This window comes from Euleptes europaea, chromosome 9 (assembly GCF_029931775.1).
Source record: "Euleptes europaea isolate rEulEur1 chromosome 9, rEulEur1.hap1, whole genome shotgun sequence".
Classification (NCBI taxonomy): Eukaryota; Metazoa; Chordata; class Lepidosauria; order Squamata; family Sphaerodactylidae; genus Euleptes; species Euleptes europaea.
In genome coordinates this window covers 52,194,094-52,217,897 of record NC_079320.1, presented here as the reverse complement: position 1 = coordinate 52,217,897, position 23,804 = coordinate 52,194,094, and the positions used below count along the sequence as shown (strand labels likewise).

The 23,804-nt window shown below is 44.6% G+C and overlaps 1 protein-coding gene across 2 annotated transcripts in view; it reads right to left on the bottom strand.

Annotated features, from left to right (window-relative positions):
- LOC130482484 (palladin-like) overlaps positions 1–23,804 on the bottom strand; it is an 81,075-nt gene that overhangs the window by 35,515 nt on the left and 21,756 nt on the right. For both annotated transcript variants that reach the window (XM_056855218.1, XM_056855219.1), the window contains exon 2: positions 8,680–9,375. In XM_056855218.1, the coding sequence (XP_056711196.1) occupies positions 8,680–9,197 (518 nt within the window). In that variant the 5' untranslated portion in view covers positions 9,198–9,375. The remainder of the gene's footprint in view (positions 1–8,679; positions 9,376–23,804) is intronic.

Here is a 23,804-nt window from a genome sequence, read left to right as displayed (position 1 = left end):
CAAAGTCACTTTAAGCTCTGTAGAAAAGTGGAATATGCATGTTTTAAATAAGTAAATAAAACAACAGGTTATTAACAATGTGCAAATGCAATGCTCATTTTAAATTATATCAGCCTGAGATTGCCTTAACCAGACCGTTTTTTGTGTGTGCAAAAGGGGTGGCTGGGGGAGTCTCCCGTAGTCTTGAATTCCACCATTTGCCACCATTATCACAATCCGATCCAGCACAACTGTTCTTAGAATTTGGAATGAAGTTCAAAAATACTTCCCAACAATAAAAACAGGGAAAACAGTGCCCAATGGGTAGAATCTAAAACCTGTCCATTACAATAAAACCAATAAAAAAATAACCCCTCACATCACTTCAACTACGAAGCTTCAAAAACGGTGGAAACTGTATGCATAGCCCACAAACCAGGTTTCGTAAGCCAAAAGCAGCAAAATGCTGGTTCGAGCCCTGCTGAGGAACCCTGAATAAATTAACCTCTCTCCAGTACGCGGCACAGCTTTGTTTAGATGAGACTGACAGCAAATCGCATATCATTCAAGGTGTCTTTTTCTTACAGCAATCACCTGGAACTAGTAACCGATAAAAGCATATGGAAAACAAACTCTTCCAGATGCAGCTATTTATCATGAATGAAGAGGTCAGTCTTTTTGGCTACCGCACCAGCCCTGAAAGAGCCTCTCTTGCCTTTAAGTCAATACTAACTCAGGAGTAGCCCACAGCGCACTTGGGTTATCAAATGAGACAGGGGCAGCTGAACGATGCTTTGCTTCAAAATTTTGGATGAATTTTGTTTACCAACAGCTCAGAAAAATGTGAACTAATGTTGATATGGTTGCCAACTCTGGATTGCAAAATTTCTGGAGATTGGGAGGTGTTGCTTAGGAAGGGAAGAGTTTGGGGAGGAGAGGGAGTTCAGCAGGGATGCAATGCCACAGAATCCTCCCTCCAAAGCTGCCATCTTCTCCAGAGGAACAGAGGAGATCAATTGTAATTCTTGGAAGCTGGCAACTCTAAATGTTCAGACAGTTCAAAAGGAAGGCTTCTGCCATTAACAGGAAATTAAAATGATTTAATACATTCTTCTTGTGTTGTTCAGTATCTGCATATTTGGTTACAAAATGGCACAAAAATAAGCCATTATGAAAGTTTTCAAGAATATGTATCCCCTGCCACTGTAGGGTTGCCAGGTCCCTCTTCACCACTGGCAGGAGGTTTCTGGGGCAGAGCCTGAGGAGGGCAGAGTTTTGGAGGGGAAAGACTTCAATGCCATAGAGTTCAATTGCCAAAGCAGCCATTTTCTCCAGGGGAACACACACACAAAAATTAAGCTAGGAAGCTGTAAGATGTTTGAAATGTAAGATGAAATAGACTCCTTGAAGGAGTTCAAATTGTGTGAATGTATGTGTATGTAATTTGTCTGTTTTGCTTTTCTTTGAAAGTGTTAATAAAATATCTTTTAAAAAAATAAGCTAGGAAGCTAACAAGAGGTCCTCTTGCAACGTCCACAATGGCTGGTTTCTACAAGGGCTTCCCTTCTAGTTATGGAAGCTATACATAAGCGAGTGTGCAGGGTACACTATGCCATAACTAACTAAAGATTTGTGTATAGTAAGCTGCATCACGGCCATTATCTGTAACTTCCTGTGCACATATACAGTTATGACAAAAGTGTTTTCCACAGCAGACCACCATATTTTTCCACTTAAATGCAAGATGTCCTTTACCACACAAAGGATTTTTGTAACTGTATAGAGATATAGGATCCTCCATTGAAATTGCTCACGAGTCACAACTATCAAAGATGAGGGGGAAAGGAATCCAAAAGTCCTTGAACATGTGAACTTTCAGTAATTAGTAAACCAAAATTGCAAAAAAAATTAAAAGCACATTTGAAAGAGACAGTCGGCTGCTTTAACTCAAAGAAAGGCAAAAACATTGACACTGTTTCCCCTGCAGCATTCCTTAATCTTCTCAATTCCCATAGATCTTTCAGAGTGATTTACTGCTTTGAAAAACATGGAAACAGCTATTAAATTTAACATCAGCAATAAAGAGAAAATATATCTTATGGTAATTGTGCAAAATGTAAACAATGACCATTCCAAAGCAACATTTCCTCTCAAGTTTCAAAGGAATTTACTGAATTTGGTACATGCTATTCCCATTGAAGGCCATTACTATTAGCAGTTCTGTACATAGTAGAGTGCTAGTGAGTGTCCTGAGTAATACTACCAAAAATGTGGACAACCAGGCCACCGCAAATCCTGCTTAAGTCTGTTCCTTTCAAGCTATCATACACATAAGCTGAAAATGAATTTTTTTCTTGTCTTTGAAAGGGATTCGTCTGGCCATGCATGGATGACTAACGCTATGCTCTCTTTCTAGCGGTTATATACTGTATATTTTCAGTGTCTCCCTATGAGCCAGCTGTGCTTTCAGGCATACCCAGGCAATTTCACGAACATAAACAAATGGAAAAATCTGGATTGCTCTTCCAAGACAAGTGAAAACTGGACTTTCATAAACAGAGAAGAATAAACAGAACCAGTTCCTGTTTCTACTACATGGTTCATGCTCCCCATTAATGTGTATATAATCAGAGGTCTACTTTTGCTTCTGAGGCAGAAATGCATATGGTCAATTCAAAAGGAAAAAAAAAACACCCCTAAATTATAAAGTCACAGTTCTGGCCAAATTCTACCTGGAGAATAAATTACATTTTGCTTTTCAATACAACTGCCAGGGGAAAAATTCTCTACACCTTCTCAATCCAAACACTGAGACAGAAGGAATTGGATGATATCGGAAGAAGAATTACAACCACTCCTGGTAAGCAGAAATCAGGAATGGCAATAGCCAGAAACACCCTGGCTGTTGCTGAAAGCCTGAAAAGGTGGGCCTTTCAAAAAAGAAAAGAAAAAGGGAGCAATATCCCACAAACCAGTTAACCACTGGCACGGGCACTCAATTATAGGGTTGCCAGGTCCATCTTCACTACCAGTGGGAGGTTTTTGGGGCGGAGCCTGAGGAGGGTGGGGTTTGGGGGGGAGGGACCTCAGTGCCATAGAGTCCAATTGCCATTGTGGCCATTTTCTCCAGGTGAACACATCTCTATCGGCTGGAGATTAGCTGTAATAGCAAGAGATCTCCAGCTACTACCTGGAGATTGGCAACTCTACTCAATGACCCCTTTACTCAGAGCTTTCCCACTCTAGAAAATATGAGAGGGGTTCTCTTTTCAATCTAGCAAGCTTCCTGGCACAGTGTTTGCCAAGCAGTTTAACAGGATCTCGGTGGAAGGGGGTGAATGCATTCAATTTTAATAGGGCTGCCAAAGCCCAATGAACCTCTCTATCAATCCCTCTTACGCACTCAAATTTTGTGAGTTGTTTCAACTCAATGCTTAATGCTTGAACTGATGATTACTAGGCACCAGAGTTGCTATTTCTAATGTTTTCTTTAAGCAGTAAGAAACCTACATTTTCTGTCAGATTTTTGTAAAGATTTTGGAAAGGATAAACCTATCCACTGGCAAACTAGCATCTTAAAACTATCCAATTGGAAGAGGTTCACTTGAACAATGATGGTTCAGGCAATGCTGCCAAATCCACAGCCTACAGAGGCCTCTAATTTACAAAGATGAATTTCCTTTGGGCTGAAACATCTATGTGATATTTATTGCTCATGCTCTCATGCCACATGTTTAGGAATAAATGTTATTGAGACTTGATTGAAAGCGCTATAAAAGGTTGATTCCATGGGAAATCAAGATGTCTTCTTTTGGCCTTAGTTAGGTATGGATTCCATTCTTGTACATCCATAGGATATTTTCAACAATTGCTTCCTTAACTTTCACCACAACTGTTGAGGACATGTTAGCTATTAATTCTCCAGACTTTGAGCCAAAGAGAAAAAGCCATTTGGGAAGTATGGAGAAGGTAGTTCAGAAAGGCCTTAACTAAACAACATGATGAGTGGGAAGGCATTGTGTAGGAAAAGTTGACTACAACGAGGAAGACTGAATGGAACACCTGACGAGGATCCAAACTGGAATATGGTGTCCCACCGTGTGATTTCAAGAGCCAGCATAATCCTTCCTGGTTAAAACTTCCTGCACTTATTGTGAAATATCGTATCCTCACCATTGGCAAAGAAAGGACCACACATCTACCCTGGTATAACAACTTTCATAGTACAATAAAAGCTTTACTAAACCAGTATTTATGGGAAATGGCAGTTGCTGCTTAACAAGGCTTTTATCTGATGATAGCAGAGAAGAAGAGTTGGTTTTATACCCCACTTTTTTGTACCGTAAGGAGTCTCAAAATGGCTTACAATCGCCTTCCCTTCCCCCCCCCCACAACAGGCACCTTGTGAGGTAGGTGGGACTGAGAGAGTTCTGAGAGAACTGCGACTAGCCCAAGGTCACCCAGCAGGCTTCATGTGGAGGAGTGGGGAAACAAACCCGGTTCTCCAGATTAGAATCCGCTGCTCTTAACCACTCCACCACGCTGGCTGCAGGGCTCAAGCATGGCTGTTATCTTCTTTATATTGCTAACTGCTTGCTGCTGCTGGACTGGGCCCAATGGTGCACATTAGGAGGTGTGGAGTGGGCTACAAGCCCCAGGTGGGTTCTGGACACCCCTGCCTCCTGCTTTGTGCTGCTGCAGGCCAGTGAGCCCAGCCCAGCAGCACAAGGCGGGTGGCAGTGATGGGACCCACCCAGGACTTGCAGCACCCTCTGCTACAGCTACCTGCTCGATGCTGCTGGTGGTGGCTGGGCTGCAGGTCCCAAGCATGCTCTCACAGAAGTAAAACACCCCAAACCTGACACTGTCAAGCAACTCAATCTCCCACCCACCCAATCTCACCACCACACCACCAATTAACTGAATTACGACAAGACCGCTGCCAAAGTAAATCTCCCACTTGCTCCTGTCTCCTTCAGCAGCTAGTCGGCAAAAAACAGCATCTCGAGGGAGAAACAGAAACTTAAGGAATCTCCCTCCTCTTTCCAGTTGGCCGACTAGACTTTCTTCAGCCAATCTGGCCTTGAGTTTTATTCAAAGGGCCTAGGGAAACCCTTCCCCGATTTACTAGCCGGGAATGCCTCTTTTCTGGATATTTAAAGTGCTGGATAACAAGGCTTTTGCTGTATGATGTTAATGGGCATAATCAGCAGGTTTCCTAGGTAAAACAAGGGCAGGGCTACACTTTATACTGGCAAATGCATATTTATCAAACCTGTACCTGCCGGTTAACATGAATGCAGAAGACAGTACATTTGCAGAGGGTAATTGATGGACAGGATTTGGGATGTTCAACGCTTCCATTCTGGCTTATTCTCTCTTGCAAATCTCCAAGCTTTCACTGTTTTCCTTACACTGGGTATCTCAAAGCTGAACTGGGGGACTAACAATTAAAATGGGGGGCAGAATTTTTAATTGAGCACAGGAATGGTTAAGCACCCTGTCCAACCCACCCAATATGATGAGTTTAACATGTGGATCGGGAAACATGGGTTCTGTGATACATAGTTTCTCCCTATGTGTTGCCTGCAAAAGGCAATTTCCCTTGGATAGCTAGGCATTTCTACATTTTATGTTAATCAATCCCTTCTACTAATCACAGAGAAATGGGTCAACTGCAGCTTAGTAACCGTTGAAGGCTGGAGAAGACCTGCTAACCATTTGACTCAATTTTACAAAATTATGGCAAAGACTAACTGCAATGAGGATCAGTGGCAAAAAGGAGAGTTAAAAGTGCAAAGCATGGCAAGATACATTTAATGGTGGCCTAGAGAACTATACCATGTAGAGGGGCCTATTCAACTGGTGAACAAGTACGCACAATGAGAATCAGAAGCCCTGCTCACATGTTACAGTGAATGCACGTACATCCTGTATGCATAGGCATATATCTGTTTGTAAGAAAGAGCCAAAATGAGTTCACTTTATGAATGAACCTGGGGTTTCAATCACATGTTCAGCTGTACATGCACTGAATGCAACATGAGAATTACGCAACACAGAGGTAAAGAAAAAATCAAGAGATTGTATATACTGTATTTTCTGGCGTATAAGACTACTTTTTAACCCAGGAAAATCTTCTCAAAAGTCGGGGGTCGTCTTATACGCCGGGTGTCATCTTATACGCCGGATGCTGAATTCCGAGCCGGACTGGAGAATCTGCCTGGGGAGCCGCCTCCGCTCTGTCCATGTCCGGCAGAGGAGGGAGGGGAGGCGAGCCCGGCGAGGGCACTCACTGCCCAGCTCGGAGTCGGAGCCAGGTGCGCCGGGGTGCACGGAGGGAAGTGCTCGGCTGTGCTCCAGCGGCAGCGCAAGGCAGGCATGCGGCTGGCTGGCCGGGGCTGGGGTGGCCACTCTCTTCTCCCGGCACAGGGTGTTTTGGCTGCCGCCTAGCACACCCAACATGCCCCCTTTCCTCCCCGGCCTCCGCTTCAGCTTCTGTCCTTATGGGCTTCCCTCCCCTCCAAACCCTCCTTTAGCCCCGCCCTCCACGGGCCGTCGGCTCAGTCCTCCCCTTGCCTTTAGCCTCACCCTTCTCGAGGGCCCTTACTCTCACCCCCGTCCCCCTCTTCTTCCCCGCCCCAGGAGGACCGGGGGTGGCCGCGGGGTTGGGGCGCAGTCCCGAGGGCTGGCCCCAGGCCGCGGACTCGGGACAATCCCAAACTCTATATTTTAACTGTAAAAATGGGTGGTCGTCTTATACGCCCAGTCGTCTTGTACGCCGGAAAATACGGTACATTCTCTGTAACTTGTGAACAGGGTTTTAGTGAGGGGCTGTTGCCAAGCAGTGACTTCTAAGCAGCCTGTTTAGGGACTATATCAGATGAAGCAACCCTAAAGAAAACAAGGAACCGAAGCTGTAATGGCTCCAGGAATAACTGGAGGCATTTATGCTTTCTTCACAGTTCTTCAGTGGCCATGTTTCACAGGGTACTTAAGGACAATGAAGAAGAAGAGTTGCTTTTTATATGCTGATTTCCTCTACCTTTTAAGCAGAATCAAACCGGCTTACAATCTCCTTCCCTTCCTCTCCCCACAACAGACACCTTGTGAGGTAGGTGAGACAGAGAGCTCAAAGAGAACTGTGACTAGCCCAAGGCTTCATGTGTAGGTGTGGGGAAACCAACCCGGTTCACCAGATAAGAGTCCGCTGCTCATGTGGAGGAGTGGGGAATCAAACCCGGTTCTCCAGATTAGAGTCCACTGCTCCTAACCACTACACCACACTGGGTACTGGCACTGCTTAAGTCTGCACCTGAACTTCAGTGCTGCTCTGTTAATTTGCAGCCGTTCTTTGTGCAATAACCAAGAGAGGCACTGCAACAAATACACAAACCCAGTGGACCTGAAGAACGTCACCTGTCAACATGCTTGAAAACCTTTACCAAGACTGTAAATAACCTTTGGATACAAGATATTCTAATTTTCTAAACATCCTTTGTTCTGTAAAAGTGGAATGAGAATCTACTGCCAATGTAAAGGTCAACTGAACTATGCTGACTTTCTAGCATGTTCCAAAATACTATTTCATTCTAGCCGAGTAAAGAATTATGTACTGATCAGTTCTTTTTTGTGCATCTAAATCTCTAGCATTGTCCCCTCTGTCCACACATTCTCAGGAAAATATACTAGAGACCTTTTCTGTCATTTGCATCTGAAATACTGTCATTATTAATATAGCACATTAAATGCAGAGTGTGTTACTTTTAGAGTCTTGTTTACAAACACATTAAACCTGTGAGGAGAGTCATTATTCTTCCATTTTGCAGTTGCGGAAAGCAAGATGGAAGGGCAGCAATCCAGCCAGGCCTTGAACAAACCACAGTAAGGGTTACAATTTGGAGTTATGTAGATGTTTCTGTGGTTTAAGTCTTATAAAATTTCACCAGCCACTGCCCACATGCTTTCTTTATAAAAATAGGTGCTCAGATGCTAAAGCCAAGTCCTGTATACTTGTGGAATACACATGGCTCATAACCAAAACACAAACATCTCCGACTGGCACCTAATCATCAAACATTTAGCTACAATTGAAGATAACCTACAATTGAAGATAACACAGAGCTTTTTTCCTCCTGTAGAACCAAGGCTGTTACCGTACTTATATTCCCAGCAATGTATTAAGAGTTTGAACATGTTATAAAAAACACTTTTTCGCACTTTCTATGTATTCCCACCAATGTATTAAGAGTTTGAAAACGTTATAAAAAATACTGTTCACACTTTGTTTGGCTCCTTTAGCTGTGAAGACGCCTTCCAACCATTTATAAGCCGTGGTATCCAAAAACCCTTTCAAAGCGATGTTTTTTATAACATTTTCAAACTCTTAATACATCGCTGGGGATACAAAGTACGGTAACCCCCTAACTGCAACTTGAAAGAGTGATTTAAATCACTGAAGAGACACAGGAGGAAATGCTAAAATACTACTTCCACCACCAATCCTTTCCTGGCTTTTTAAAAATATAGCTGCTAATTAGCTTGAAGGGGGTGGGGGTGGGGGGAAACAGTGAACAATTCTAATAATGGATCTCTCATGTCCTGTCTAATTTAGACATGGTGTGCCTGAAAAGCTACACTACTGAAAGTGAAAAGAAGAGACAGCAGTAATGTTTGAGAAGTTCAACTGTTTCTACTTACGGAGGTGTGACGCCTTTCGGAAGTCCCAGTGCATTGACTGCGACAGGGGGCGGCTGAGATGGCAGCATGGAACTAAGGAAGGCTGCTGGGGACTGGCTGGAGCTGGAAAACCTAGACGTGGGAGAAAGACTGCGGGAGGGCGATGGAACAGAGGCTGGGAGAGGAGGTGGAGGAGGTGGTGGCAGCGGGAAGGAATCAGCCACCGAAAAGGTGGCCGTTGGACTAAAAACAGGGGGAGGTGGCGGTGGAGGGGAAGGGGAAGAAGGAGACCAGGGGTACTCCCCTTCAGGAGCAAAAGGCTGAGAGAAAGGGGGGACGGATGTTCTGCCGAACTGTTTCTGAGAAGCAGTGGGAGACATCGGGGACGGGAGGCTGGAGGTGGAAGATCCAGATGAAGGAGTCATGTAGCTTGACGCAGGGCTGATGTTCTGGGCGGCAATGAACTGCTTAGGACGGGCATAGTTGAAGGAGCTGGAGGGCTGCATGGCGGGAGCAGAATGAGAGTTGAGAACGCTCATTTGCCCAGGAGGAGCGATGGAGTGGCTGGATTCGAGTTCTTGGAATGAAGGCGGAGGGGGGAACGATGGCGATGAGGGCAGGCTCTGGTAGACACCAACTTGCTGCTGATGAGAACACTGACTGGTTTCTTTTTCCAGGCGGATTTGGTTCTGCAGCTGCTGAAGTCTTAAAGGGTCCCTGTATATATAAAACAGAGAAATCTAGTTAGAAGAAAGCTAATTTTTACTTTTTTGCTGTTGTTGTTCTGGGGAAGGGAGAGAATAGAGAGAAATACCTACTTGGCTCTCTGCAGGAATACCATTCCTAACCTCTACCTGTTAACGGTTTGGGAACAAGATGTGGGATCATATACATCTTTTCTCTCTAACTCATTCCCTCATGTATAAATTCTCCCTGCCCTTCCTTCTACAGCACTAACAGAGTTACATCAACTGAACCAGGGTCCCTATCTTAACCAGAGTTTGAAACCAGGGGGTAAAACTAGTTGGAGAGGTTTAAAGTTAGAAAGAGTCAATGGAGTGTTGTGCATAGATTAGGACTGAGGCGACCCAGGTTCCATTCTCTACTCAGCCATGGTTAAGCTTACTGACTATTCTTGGGGTTCTGACTATCTCTCAAGGTAGCCTACCTCACTGCTTTTCTAGGTTGATATCTGCACACATAGTATTTGAGAGACTTATACTAACCAGTATTACAACAAGAACCTATTATACCAGATGTTTGAGTAATTGAGATATACAACATATACACATGCCTGGTTGGGTTTGAATTGTTTGTATTTGTAGGGTTTGTATTGTTGAGTTTGTATTGTTTGTATTTGTATTCATTAATGTATTTCTGTAAATGTGTGCAGATTTACAAAGGGTTTTAATTAACCACTGATGAAGGCCCCATAGGCCGAAACGCGTTTGGTATGTGGTTATAGTTATCAACCTCAGGAAATGCCATTGTGCTATTTTAATGCTTTTAAATAATTTTAACTTTTATATAGCGCTTCTAATAAATTATACTTTCAGTATTTATACATAGACTTATATATATTTTCCTTTCACCCAATCTTGGGTACCCAGCTTTTGTTTTTAGGTTGAGTTTTATTCCCCTCCTTTTTTCTTCCACTCCTTTGTTGAAGGACAGAATAAACATATAATAAAATAGTGTGCAAGCTTGAGTTGAAGCAGCAACTGAGTAATACCTGTATTGAAGGAAAGCAGGGAGAATTGGTGCATAATATATGCTTGGGAAGGGACCATATTTTTGTGTCGTATTGCCTATCTTCTAACTATGGATAGAGAGTGGACATATTATATCCTTCCAGGCTCTTAATCTAACTATGTATGAACAGGATCTTTTATGCAAATCCACCATACAATAAAAACATAGGGAACCAGTAAGAATAAATTATATGCAAAACAATTAAATATGAATACCTATGTGCTAGAATACCAAAGGCAGTAATTTCCTCTTTTATAATCTAAAGTTCCAGGAAAACTTGTTCTCTGCTTTCTTGGGATGATAATGTTTTGGCATGGGTTTAACCTTGTGAATTCTATGGATTGCCAGAAAGTAAATAAAACCCCGTCACGGAAAAAGAAAACATGTCAGAACACAACACACACACACACACACAAAGTAATTCCTTTGAAGTTAAACAGGATCATTTCTCACTGATCCATATCAAATTGTCAAATGTCTGAAAAGATGCCACAGAGATGGGATTGGCACAAAGATAACACAATTAAAGTATTTGGCAACAGATGGTGCTATGCTATTTTCATATACCTTAGTTACAGTTCTGTACAGTACCACATTGTTGTTTTGTTTCAAGGAAGACTCTTATCCACATTCTAATTTGGAAGCATCTGGTACTTTTCAGGCAACTTCCAGTGATTTATTGAAGGTTGTTTCCCTAAGCAAGGATTAAAATTGATCCCTCTTTCCCTTCTAAGGCTGAGCACATATATCAAGATACCTCCCTACATACTAGTTTGACAGCATCTTAACCTTAACCCTGTTTAATCCTCATAACAGACACATGCAGGAAGACAGGTTACCTATCACCTAGTCCACAATGGAGCCAAGAACAAAAAAAACCTAAGGTGAGTATGTTTCATTATTGTTGCTACTATCATTACCCCCCAATTTCTATCCTGGATACCTCAAGTTTGCATGTCAGGTTCCTAAATGGGGCCACACAGGGTATCATGAAGATATCCTTCTTAAAAAAAAAAAATATCTTTAAAAAGTCCCCAAACTATCAGAGAATGATAGCTATGCATCCAGGTTACCTTCATGATGCTATGCATCCAGGTTACCTTCATGATGCTATGGGATCCTAGTGCACAGGCATACCGTAATAACCTTTGGTCATCAGGGCTTGCTGTTAGGCTGAAGGGAAACAGGCAGCTTGTCATTTACTTTTTGTCCAGCCTGGAACTTCCAGGAAATTAGCCTCAGGGGATCTGTGCCTTCAGATATGTATCCCCTGAGCCCAGCTGCCCTTCTTCCTTGTCCCAAAGCTGGGGTGGGGGGGCTAAGACCAGGGGAAGAGAAACTAGACTTGGGGAACATCGATCTGCTGACCAGTTTTCTACCCTGTAAAGTAGGGGGCCCAACCTTTTTGAGCCTGGGGTAGGGCTGCCAACTTCCAGATACTAGCTGGAGATCTGCTATTACAACTGATCTCCAGCCAATAGAGATCAGTTCGCTTGGAGAAAATGGCCGCTTTGGCAATTGGACTGTATGGCATTGAAGCCCCTCCCCTCCCCAAACCTCACCCTCTTCAGGGTCCGCCCCAAAAACCTCCTGCCGGTGGCAAAGAGGGACCTGACACGCCTAACCTGGGGACACTTTTGGAATCCTGACACAACCACAAAATGGCTGCCACAAAATGGCTTCTGCAGGTGGTGGCCCCAGCCACACAGGGGACCTTTTAAAAATCTGCACAGCCAATCAATCACCAATGGTCAATCAGAAGCCTTGCTCAGCAAAAGCCCCACCTGGCCCTGCCCGCTTTCTAAAAATACTTGGGCACCAGAAAAGGTGTCAGCACGTGCCTTGGCACCCATGGGTACCACAAGTAGCTTTCCCACATGGACCCAACCAGCTTTTCCACTGGTGAATAAGGGAGAAGGTCCACCAAAAAACGCTATGCTGGGCATCATGGGATCTGCATGGACAAAAGCCCCATGGGAGGGGAGTGTCATAAGGAAGGGTACTGGGTAAGACTGTGCAAAAAAGCTGGTTGGATTGAGCCAAATAGCATGCTTAAGGCGGAGGTGAGATATGAACTCAGGGCTTCCTGGTTCAGTTTGGTCTCCCACATATTACAATCTAAGCTTGTTTATTCAACAGAAAACTCCTCTGAGTTTCAATGGCACATTTTCCCAAATAAGCGTGTGTTAAGAGTGGGTAAGGCTGTAATATTCACCTAAGGTCTTCACACAACCTCTTTATGACTAGGATCTGAGAGGCCCAGGTTCAAATCTCTCCTCTGCCATGGAACTCACTGGGTGACCTTGGGCCAGTCACACAGTCCCAATCTAACTCGTACACACGAAGCCAGCTGGGTAACCTTGGGCTAGTCACACTCTGTCAGCCCCACCCACCTCACAGGGTGTCTGTTGTGGGGAGGGGAAGGGAAGGTGGTTGTAAGCTGGTTTGAGTCTCCCTTCAGTGGTAGAGAAAGTCGGCATATAAAAACCAACTCTTACCTACCTCACAGGGTTGTTAGGAGGATAAAATGGAGAAGAAGAGAATGATTCAAGGCACTTTGGGTCCCCACTGGGGAAAAAGGTGGGTATAGATGAAGTAAACAAATAAATGTTATATACAATTGTTCATAAAAATATTTTGCTTTCTCATCACAAAGGCCCCTTGAAGCTGCTAACCACTGGCATATAAAAGCCACTTAAAACAGACATCGGGTCACAAACAACGCCATGTCAAAACCCTCCCTCCTTCCAAGATGACAGTAAACTTTTAGCAGCAACACAGGATTACAATAGCATAAAATTAGACAGTGATAAAGAACACAAGAGCCCAAACGAATTAACCACCCAAACCAAGCATAATCTTTGACCCAATTTAAATGCAATACTGTAGGATCATTCTTGAGAAGGTGGTCTTTCCATCATCCCAGTCTCAAACCTTTAGGGTTTTGAAGTTTATTTAGTTTAATCATTGCAGTCCCACTCTCTCCACCAAAGCCATTTGAAAAAGCTTACAAAAATCAACAGCCAGCATCTTGAATTGGGTTCAGAAACAAACTGGAAGCCAAAAGAGACATAGTATTACAGGGATCATATGCTCAAACAAGTTGTGTAAAGTGCCTTCAAGTTGCAGCCAACTTATGGCAACCCCTTTTGGGGTTTTCATGGCAAGAGACTAACAGAGGTGGTTTGCCAGTGCCTTACTCTGCACAACAACCCTGGTATTCCTTGGTGGTCTCCCATCCAAATACTAACCAGGGCTGGCCCTGCATAGTTTCTGAGATCTGACGAGATCAGGCTAGCCTGGGACATCCAGGTCAAACAAGTTAGATCTCATCAAAAATGGCCCGGCTGCTTTTTGACCAAGGTGGGGTTTTTTTAGAACTTTTCAAAGGCAGTTCTGTGCCCAAGTGTAATCTAATCTGGAAGCCACTAGAGCATGTGTAACTATAGCTACGTTGGACTTCTGAAAGACTAGTTGTGGCTGATAGATGAAACACAGGCTCCGCCACCCCAAAGGAGCTACGAGTACAGGGACTATAACAGCTACTCCGTTGTGGCAACGCTACCTCCTTAAGTAAAGCCCTTATCAAAGCAAAGATCAGCTTCATCCTTGTGTGGTCTTTACTGGAAGATGCATCTGACTGACTTGTTTATGTGCTGTCTATTGCAGCTGGGAAGTCCAGAATTTGACTCAATCTGCCAGATGCTGTTGAAGGGTTTTTTTTAGTACACGCTCACACCTTTTCCTATATATCTTGCATATAAATATTTACAATGGTATGAATATACAGCGTTTATCATACAGTGGAGCTGACAGCTATAAAAACTTGGCTTAAATAACTGCCCTGTAAATGGAGCATCGTATATTAATTATGTAGTCTTGACAGTTGTGGACTAGAACATGTGTAAATGTGGTAGTAATACAGTAGCTTGCTCTTTATTATCAGCAAAATAAACTCTCATTCTTAAAAGAAAAAGGGAAAAAAAAACATTTTTCCTGCAAAGCAAACTATTACATTCTGCAGATAGAAAGACCAACCAAACCTTCCACTCCAGACTGGCCAGTTCTATCATAATTAGCACAAGCTCTCTCATTCCTTCTTGTGACAGTGAACGCTTTCAAGAATCATAGAATCATAGAGTTGGAAGGGACCACCAGGGTCATCTAGTCCAACCCCCTGCACAATGCAAGAAACTCACAACTACCTCCCCCACACACACCCAGTGCCCAGAAGATGGCCAAGATACCCCTCCTCCCATGAACTGCCCAAGTTCATAGAATCAGCATTGCTGACAGATGGACATCTAGCCTCTGCTTAAAAACCTCCAGGGAAGGAGAGCTTACCACCTCCCGAGGAAGCCTGTTCCACTGAGGAACCGCTCTAACTGTCAGAAAATTCTTCTGATTTAATTTTAACCCGTTGGTTCTGGTCCGACCTTCTGGGGCAACAGAAAACAACTTGGCACCATCCTCTATATTACAGCCCTTCAAGTCCTTGAAGATAGTTACCTTCTGATCAACTGGGGCAACATAAGGATGCACAAGTCCTATTTAAATGAAGCAAACTCTTGCAATGTAGCACCCATACATTTGGGGAGGGGGGATGGTACAGAAGAATGTCCTGCACTACCAGCCAAAAAAGCCTTAGGAGCTTGAAGAAACGCCCCCATATGGCCCAGCCTGATGGTTAATTCAGAGTTCCTATTTGAAGTGCCTCCATCTTCGAAGAAGATCAATTTGGGACCGTGGCAATTTGGAATACCTTCTCCAAGACAGCAAGGCACTAATTTTACTATCATTCAGGCAAGAGTTGTTGTTTAGTGGTTACACAGTAGCTCTGTTTTTCTTCTTCACAGATTGCATTTGTTCTACTGGCTGTGAAGGTGTATTACTACTGGCCTTTTTATGTGTGTCTATGTGGGTTCTTATTTGTTTATATTATTGTAGCTCTCTCTAATTTAGTTGTGACTCATATATAACCTGGAAATAAATAAAATCCTGCAATTATGTGAAAACACACACAAGGGCTGCATATTAAGAAATAATTGTGATATTTTCCACGGGAAGTAAGTTCTTTGGGTGCTCCTGCCTCTGAAGCATTTTTTGTTGAGAATTAATATTCATGTCAGTGTGTTGATTTATGTGACTAGCTGTAGGAATTTGTGATTCCTTTATGCAGATAATTGTTGTTTAAAAAATACACTGAATATTAATGAACAGCTCACTGCTTTTTGGCATTGGAAAAGGAACAGTTAATACCATGAATGAGGGGAAACATGCCCTTCAGGTTAACTACTTTAATAGAGTTAGTATTTCTTGTCTTGTTTAATACTGTTGAATATTCTTAACTCCTGCTGGCAATATTTGCTTAAAATTAATCAGAGTGAAGATCTAACATCCATCAGATTGTGCCGTCTACACTGAAAATATCTGAGAATCTAGTTTGATACATCATTATTGCGCTCAAAAAATTGAAAGTCTTAAATTGTAATCTGATGTTGTTGAATTGCTGTTTCTTTCACCTGTAGTGGCTCCTTCTTTTATATGATTTATTACATTTAATGCATTTTTGTACACTGTTGCATGAACTGTTTTGTAGATATCTATACTGTGAGGCAGGACACATATACTTACCAGGTTGGAGCTCTTCACTGTTAGTGATAGTTTAGATGTAACACTAAACCATATTTATATATCACAGCCAGGGAAGAGAGAAAGGCTCATCCTTGAGATCCCGTTATGCCTGAACCTCGCCTATGTAGACTGCACTGCCATGACTCTCCACATCTGGAACGTGGCAAAAGGCCAAGAAATGGCAGGCCAGCAAATCCCGTGTGTATATAATGAAGAACAGCTTGGTTATGCCAACGTAACAACAGTCAAATGGAAACAAAACTGACCCACCACAAGAAAGGAGCAAAGGATACAAGGCAAAGTGCCATCAACAGTGCATTACAAACACTGTTTTAGAATGGGTCTCTTTGAAAAATGGGTTTTGCCCATGTGGTCTGGGTCAGTTGCAGAGAAACTGCTGAATGTAGAGCTTGAAAAATGGCACATAACAGTTACAAGAGTCCAGGGAGGAAGAAAAAGTGCACAATTTAGTTTGGAGGCTTCAGTTTGGAAAAAAGCAAGCCATAAATCAAACATCATCAGAAGAGCTCTTCACAAGCCCTTCCTTGGAAAATGGGGGGGGGGGGGAGTAATCTGCAATGTAAGTACTCTGCATTAGCTGTGTATAACCTTAAAACCATGGCACATCACCACATTATGTTTATTCACTCATGCATACCAATAGCAGTCAAGTGTACACAAACTTTAAATAGACAGATCTTCCCAGACAGGCATTCTGCAGAGGCCAAGTTAAACAGACCATTGCCATGACTAATGCTGCAAGATAAGGGCTGTTACAAAATTTACAGGACAGGCCTTGTATCTGGCAAGGAATTGAGTTTTGCCATCACCCTCTCAGAACAGCCGGTGATTCAGGCAGTGAAAATTTGATACATTCTAGGGGGGAAAAAGTTTATGGTTGGTGTACTTGGTTATGGCCCACTGCAGGGATCTTCCCATTCCTTTCTGGAAGTGCAAAGCAATGAGGTATGCTGGTGTTGCAGAGCTCCGACTCCCTTCTCTGATCCAGGTCCTGCTGCCAAAATAATTCACCACTCTTGTAACTCTGATCATGCAACACCTCTCCTTAAATCCCGGTGTTGTGATCCACTCCTGAATCCAGCACAAACTCCTCGCGCTCACCTTCAAAGCCCTTCATGGCCCTGTCCTCCCACTCATACTTCTCCACTCTCCTATCTTGATGCATCCCTGCTGATGACCTCTGCTCCTCCTGCTTCTAGGGTTGCCAACCACCAGGTAGTAAGAGGAGATATGCTATTTCAACGGATCTCCAGCCGATAGAGATCAGTTCCCCTGGAGAAAATGGCCGCTTTGGCAATTGGACTCTATGGCATTGAAGTCCTACCCTCCCTCCTCAGACTCCGCCCCAAAAACCTCCCGCCGGTAGCAAAGAGGGACCTGGCAACCCTACCTGTTTCTCTGCAGCCACTCAAAAGCTCTCCTGTTCACTTTCCCCCTTGTTTATGCCTGGAACTGCCTCCCAGAACACCTTCATGACGCCATTCAAATTAGGGTTGCCAACCTCCAAGTGCTAGCTGGAGATCTCCTGCTATTACAACTGATCTCCAGCCGATAGAGCTCAGTTCACCTGGAGAAAATGGCCGCTTTGGCAATTGGACTCTATGGCATTGAATTCCCTCCCCTCCCCAAACCCTGCCCTCCTCAGGCTCCACCCCAAAAATCTCCCGCCAGTGGCAAAGAGGAACCTGGCAACCCTAATTCAAATCCTGCCTCACACCCAGCATTTCAGCCAAGTTTTTGGCTACCCCCTCCTTCCCTGATGAACTGAAATGTAAACATGTGTACCTGAAATGAACATATGATTCTCCTTAGCCCAAACTCCCTCCCTTTGTCATTTCTCTATGCCAGATTTTAGATTATAAGCTTCTTGGGGCAGAGGCCTTTCTGATAAAGCACATGCACATCGATGGCTTAAAAGATGATGACGGCGACATGGCAGACTAAGGTGAGCAGGTCAGCATTAAGTATGAAGAAGAGACCATGAAAAAGGTACATGACCGATAATAACTTTACTGTAACTATAAAACTACATCAAGAAGAAACCTTGAACTGAACTGGCTGCTGGCAAGAACAAAACTCAACTAGGAAAAAAACCCTGAAGACCAGCACTTCTTATTATGGCAAGGTGAGGTAGCCACTATACTCGGAAGCTTACCACAAAAAAGAAAGGTTTGGCAGCGGATCTGTTAGTCCATCCGTATTGTCCTATTCCCACATTTATTGCAAAGATGCAAACTGAAAATAAAAGCTGGAAGCACAGAATGGAGCAATCTTACACTGTGCCCCACCCCCGAGGCAGCCATTTTTTCATTGTGCCCATCCCCCTGGGTTGGAACTCCAAAGGTGCCTGCAGGCTTTAAAAAGTTGGGAACCCCTGGCTTAAGAGTCTTTGCCGGGCCTTTTAAGAATCCTCTGAAACACTGGCACATAGAAGTTGTGGCGCTCTTACTGCCCCCCCCCCCGCGCTGGTTGGTGTGGTGTTGGGGTGTCCAGAGGCGGGTCTGTGTTGGTGCCGGTGGGTCTAATTGAGCTGAGCCTCGTTTCCTGACTCCCCATTCCCTTCCCTCTTGGGAGCTCTGGCAGGCCTAAGAATAGGGTTGGGAGGAAAGGGCTGACCCGTCTTTCCTCCCTAATCCCTGGCAGCATTCTCTCTCACACAGCCTGAGCAACCCAACCTGCCTTCTTCCTCCCCGGCCTCTGCCACTGAGCTCTTTATATCAGGGTAGTACCACCCCCCAATCACTTCCCCAATCACTTCCTTTCCTCCCTCCGCTCCTCCTAGGGTTGCCAACTGCCAGGTAGTAGCAGATCTCCTGCTAATTCAACTGATCTCCAGCCGATAGAGATCAAATCACCTGGAGAAAAATGGCCGCTTTGGCAATTGAACTCTATGGCATTGAAGTCCCTCCCCAAACCCCGTCCTCTTCATGCTCTGCCCCCAAAATCTTCCGCCGGTTGAGAAGAGGGACCTGGCAGCCCCCCGTCCGAGGGCATAAATCCTTCATTCCCACAGCCTAGGGTTGCCAGGTGCCCGGTGGTGGCAGGCAACCCCCTGGCCATTTGCCCCTCTGCCCGCCGACCAGCTGAGGGTCGGTGGGCAAACGTGCATGCATGCATGCATGCCGCAACACGGAACTTGGGCAGGGCCAAGGAAGTGCAGGAGGACGGCACAGGTGCGGCAGAGCCCTGCCCCAGCCCCCGCACATGTTGGGCGCCATTATGCGCTGCTGCGGGGAAGGACAGGTGCCGCAGTGGCTTCCCCGCCACCCCCAGGATGCTCCCGCCACCGCGCCCAGCAGCCCCGACACACAGCTGGCCGGCTCAGCCCCACTCACCACCCGGGCCACCAAATCAGCTCCCCAGGTGAGTGAAGGTCCGCTAGTGTGTGATCCCCAAGCTCTGCCCCCAAAGACTCCCACCGGAGAAGAGGGGGGAGCTGGCAACCCTACCACAGCCCGACGTGGATCTTTTCTTCCTCCTGCATCCTCAACCTCTGGAGTCCTCACAGGAAGGGTTGGGGAATGTGCCTACGCCTTCCCAGGCTGGCAGCCGGAGGGCCAACAGCTTTGGCCTCCCCTCTCTTCCCGGCCACGTGGATGCTGCTCCATGCTGCCACACAGGCCGCAGGCTTCTCGACGTCTCTTCTTCCCCACCCTGCTTGGCGACGCAGACAGGGAGACAAGCCCGGCCCCATCACAACTGGCGTGCCCTTGAACACATGAAGACATGAAGCTGCCTTATACTGAATCAGACCCTCGGTCCATCAAAGTCAGTATTGTCTACTCAGACCGGCAGCCGCTCTCCAGGGTCTCAGGCAGGGGCCTTTCACATCACCTACTCGCCTAGTCCCTTTAACTGGAGATGCCAGGGATTGAACCTAGGACCTTCTGCGTGCCAAGCAGACGCTCTGCCACTGAGCCACAGCCCCTCCTCCTTGACCCGGCTGCCCATCCCAGTAAGTTTCTTTGGGCTGGAAAGGGCCGAGTGGGGTAAGTCGCCTGCGGAGGAGATGGGCAGGGGCTTTGCTAGTCCCGGGAAGTCTGGCCTTCGCTGCATCTCAGGACAGAAGTCTTTGGACAGGCTGCAGCTTGCTCAGTGGGGATCAAGCTTTCCTGCTTGGGACCTGGACAGGGGCAGCAGAGAGTGCCTGATTCTGATAATACAGAATGTAATCGGCCTGCTGGCCCTGACTGATTCTACGTACATGTACGGTCTACACATTTAGGGCTTTGAAGCATTCTTGCAAATGTACTTCCCACAAACCGCATGATCCAGATACTCCTACACCTGTGTGGAAGAGGCTTTGGTAGGGTTGCCAGCTCCAGGTTGGAAAATACCTGAAGATTTTGGGGGTGGAGCCTGAGGAGGGCAGGGTTTGGAGAGGGAAGGGACTTCAATGCCGGAGAGTCCAATTGGCAAAGTGGCCATTTTCTTTGGAGATCAGTTGTAATAGCAGGAGATCAGTTGTAATAGCAGGAGATCTCCTGCTACCACCTGGAGGGTCGCAACCCTGGGCTTTGGGCATGGGGGGAGTTGCACCAAAGGGTCTGAGGACTGGATGACAAAGAGACCATGTGGCAAGGTTGGGCAAATAGCTTTAGTAGGGATTGAACTTAAATCTGTCCCAACTCCTCAACCAGACAGAGTTTGGCTGGAAGCCAGATGCCAGTTGTGATGGAATGATTCCTGGACTGCAGAAGGGGCCTGCTGCATTCTTGTGGGTTTGCAGCAAGAAACACCACGCAAGGAGAAGACATGCTAGATGTCTGTTTGTATGCTCGGAACACATTGTGGGATCCATTCCAGAGTTTTGTTGGAACATGTACAATATGTTCCACTTCCAGGCCCTTTGCAGACCTTTCTGAAGCAAAACTAAGTGGTTCAGATTCCAGGGCATAAACATGTTAGTCTGTTATGGAGAGACAGAGAGAGTGAGAGTTGCAGCAGTTTAAAGACACACACATTTGTTGTCGCGTAGACCATCGCTCACTTTCAACGCGTACAAGCACACACAGATACAGGGGGGGGGGAAATGTAAAGAGAAGTTCAAGAAAAGCAAGAGGCATAATATGTGACATTTCTGTGCAAAACTCAAAAGTCTGGAAGACAACCTCCTCGAGCATTTGCAAACAGCAGTCATTATATTATCACCGAACTGTCTTCCTTTGCTATGCTAACTTACAGGGGCTCTCTGGTACCAGCACCTTTTGGGAGGTTCTTCCAAGTACTGAGGGGCGAATTGGTGGAAATTGGTGCAACCTTATATGAGGAAATCAGTGCAGCCTTTTTTAAAACTAAAGAAGCATTGCTGATTTAACACCTGGTCTCAACTGAGCCCTAAACTAATAGAATCAAAAGCTTCTGACCGAGCCCTAAGACGATATTAGAGCAAACCTCATCCCTAACCACAATGTCCATTATAATAAAAATGGCCTGTTTAGCCCCTCTTCAGAAGTGCCTATTCATGTAGATGCTGTGAACAAGCAAAAATCAAAGCACTGTTTAGCGCTGGGCCAAGTTCATGAGAAAGTTACATGGATGTAACCACACATGAATTTTGGAGTTCACCGTGTCAACAAACATACCCCATAATAAATGAACATTTTTTAAATTCTTTTAAAACCATCCTATTCTGTCCTGCATCTAGCCTGCCAGTAGAAATAAGCAAAAAGCATTCATTATTAATGATTATATTGTGCTTAAAAGAAGGGGGGGGGGAAACATTCAGAATGAAATAAAAACAAACTCATCTTTAGAAAAATGAAAAAGTAAAAGGTCTCTGAAGATTTCTTGAACATCTCCAAAAACAAATATGTACAGTTAAGTATACTTATGCCATTAATTTCCATAGTTTTAAATGGCATCAAATTCTGTACTGAATTGTGACCACAGTGTGGCATTCAGCAGACATCTGCAATGAAGCTTCTTTTTTAGAAAAGATAAAAAGACATTCCAGCTGCCCTCACGAAGAACATTATTAAGGATATCCTCCTCTAATTCTTCTTTTCCTGCCTTATCATCACCAAACCCAGCAGCTGCATTCATGCTCATTTTCCGCTTTTGTTCCCTTATCTGACAACTAGGCCTCAAGCTAATGTTTGTCCTGAGGAAACCAAAAGTAGCGATATGGCCAGGGCTTGGTGAGAACACAAAATGTTGCCAAGCAATTCTTCCAGTGACAGGATACATTTTTCATATCGCCGTATACTAAGGAGATTAAATATATATATATACCCATTAAAATAACAAAGGAGGGTTACCAGAACAAGGGAAAGCTGTGCTTGCGTCTATATTCAGGATTTATTAAGTGTTCGGTCCATAATGCAGCTAGTCTAACAATGCTACTTTCAACCTTGTACCTTATATCCCACATTCGTTGAGGAGGCTACAAACTGTATACAATTTCTTTAAAAATGACATTGCTCCTGTTTTTTTTTTACAGGTTGGGCACAGCAGGAAAAACTTGGCAGGCAGTGTTATTTCCACACTGCTGAAGTATTAGAATGGAATAAAACAACATAAATTCTCCCTTTCATACAAATGCTCACAAGCAACACAGCCATGTCCTTTAGGAAATACTTTGATAATTTAAGAACATTCTCACCCAATAACACTGCTGAACTAACCATACAGAACAGACATCTAATTTAGCTTGGTGATTGGACAGAGGACCAGCCAGCCACACCCTCCTTATCAGCCTTATTTTTCATATACAAGAGCAATTTCCCCAACGTTTCCCAATTTAGGAATCACAGGTAGATATCCCAGTACATAAAAGGATGCAATCTTCAATTTTAAATGGAAAGGCCCTTCTTTCAGATTTTTAATAACCTTTCAACCCAGCAACCTTAAAGCAGAGCTAGATAAGATAGTCCAGGTCTTCTCCAGTGCTATGATCCTTGAAATTCTAAAATTCTAGAATGTGGATTGGCTACATTACTTTTTAGGCAGTATCTAGTCCTTTTGTGCACATGTGAGGGAGCTCCTGCCTTCTCTTTTGCAAGTCCTTCTTAAAACATTGCCCAGATGCCTCACTGATTGGCTGAAGAGACTGATGCTTTATGATGTCACTGCTGCCATAGAAACCATTTGTCCACACAGGCAAAAATCCCATATACCGGTAGAAGAGCATGGAAAGCTGAGAGAGGAGGCGCAACACCTTGAGTCTGGCAGGATCAAAGCTGCTCATCTAACAAAAGAACTCTATGGCCCTGGTTGCAAATCTACCTTAACACACTAAAGATGACTCAAGAAATTGACTGGTTACGCAGCGGGGCAGCTGTATGTAAAGTAAACCACTACAACGCTGAAGGACAGAAGGACCAGGACCGTAAAATGATCTGCTTTGTTGATGTCTCCAGCCTAAATCTAAAGGAAAAAGATCAGAGAGGATTAAATGAACTTGATCTGGGCAGTTTGGAGGAGAAAGAAGTTATTGTAATAAAAGACAATGAGAAAAACAACCCCAGTAATACAGAAGGCGCAGTCTGCCTTTTCAAGCAAGGCTCTTCTGAAGAGCTCAACGTTGTGAGTTGGCTAAGCAGTGACCTTCAAAAATACGCCATTGGATTTCAACATGCACTGACACCTGCAACTGGTTCTCGTAAAACAAATGCCTTCACCCTAGCATCTGAGAAGCTGCCCTCAACTGGTACTAGCGGTCAAAGAGGAAGCCAAGACAATTCTTCCAGTTATGTCAATAAACTTTGCTCCTTGGTTGTTCAAAAGGCACGTCAGGA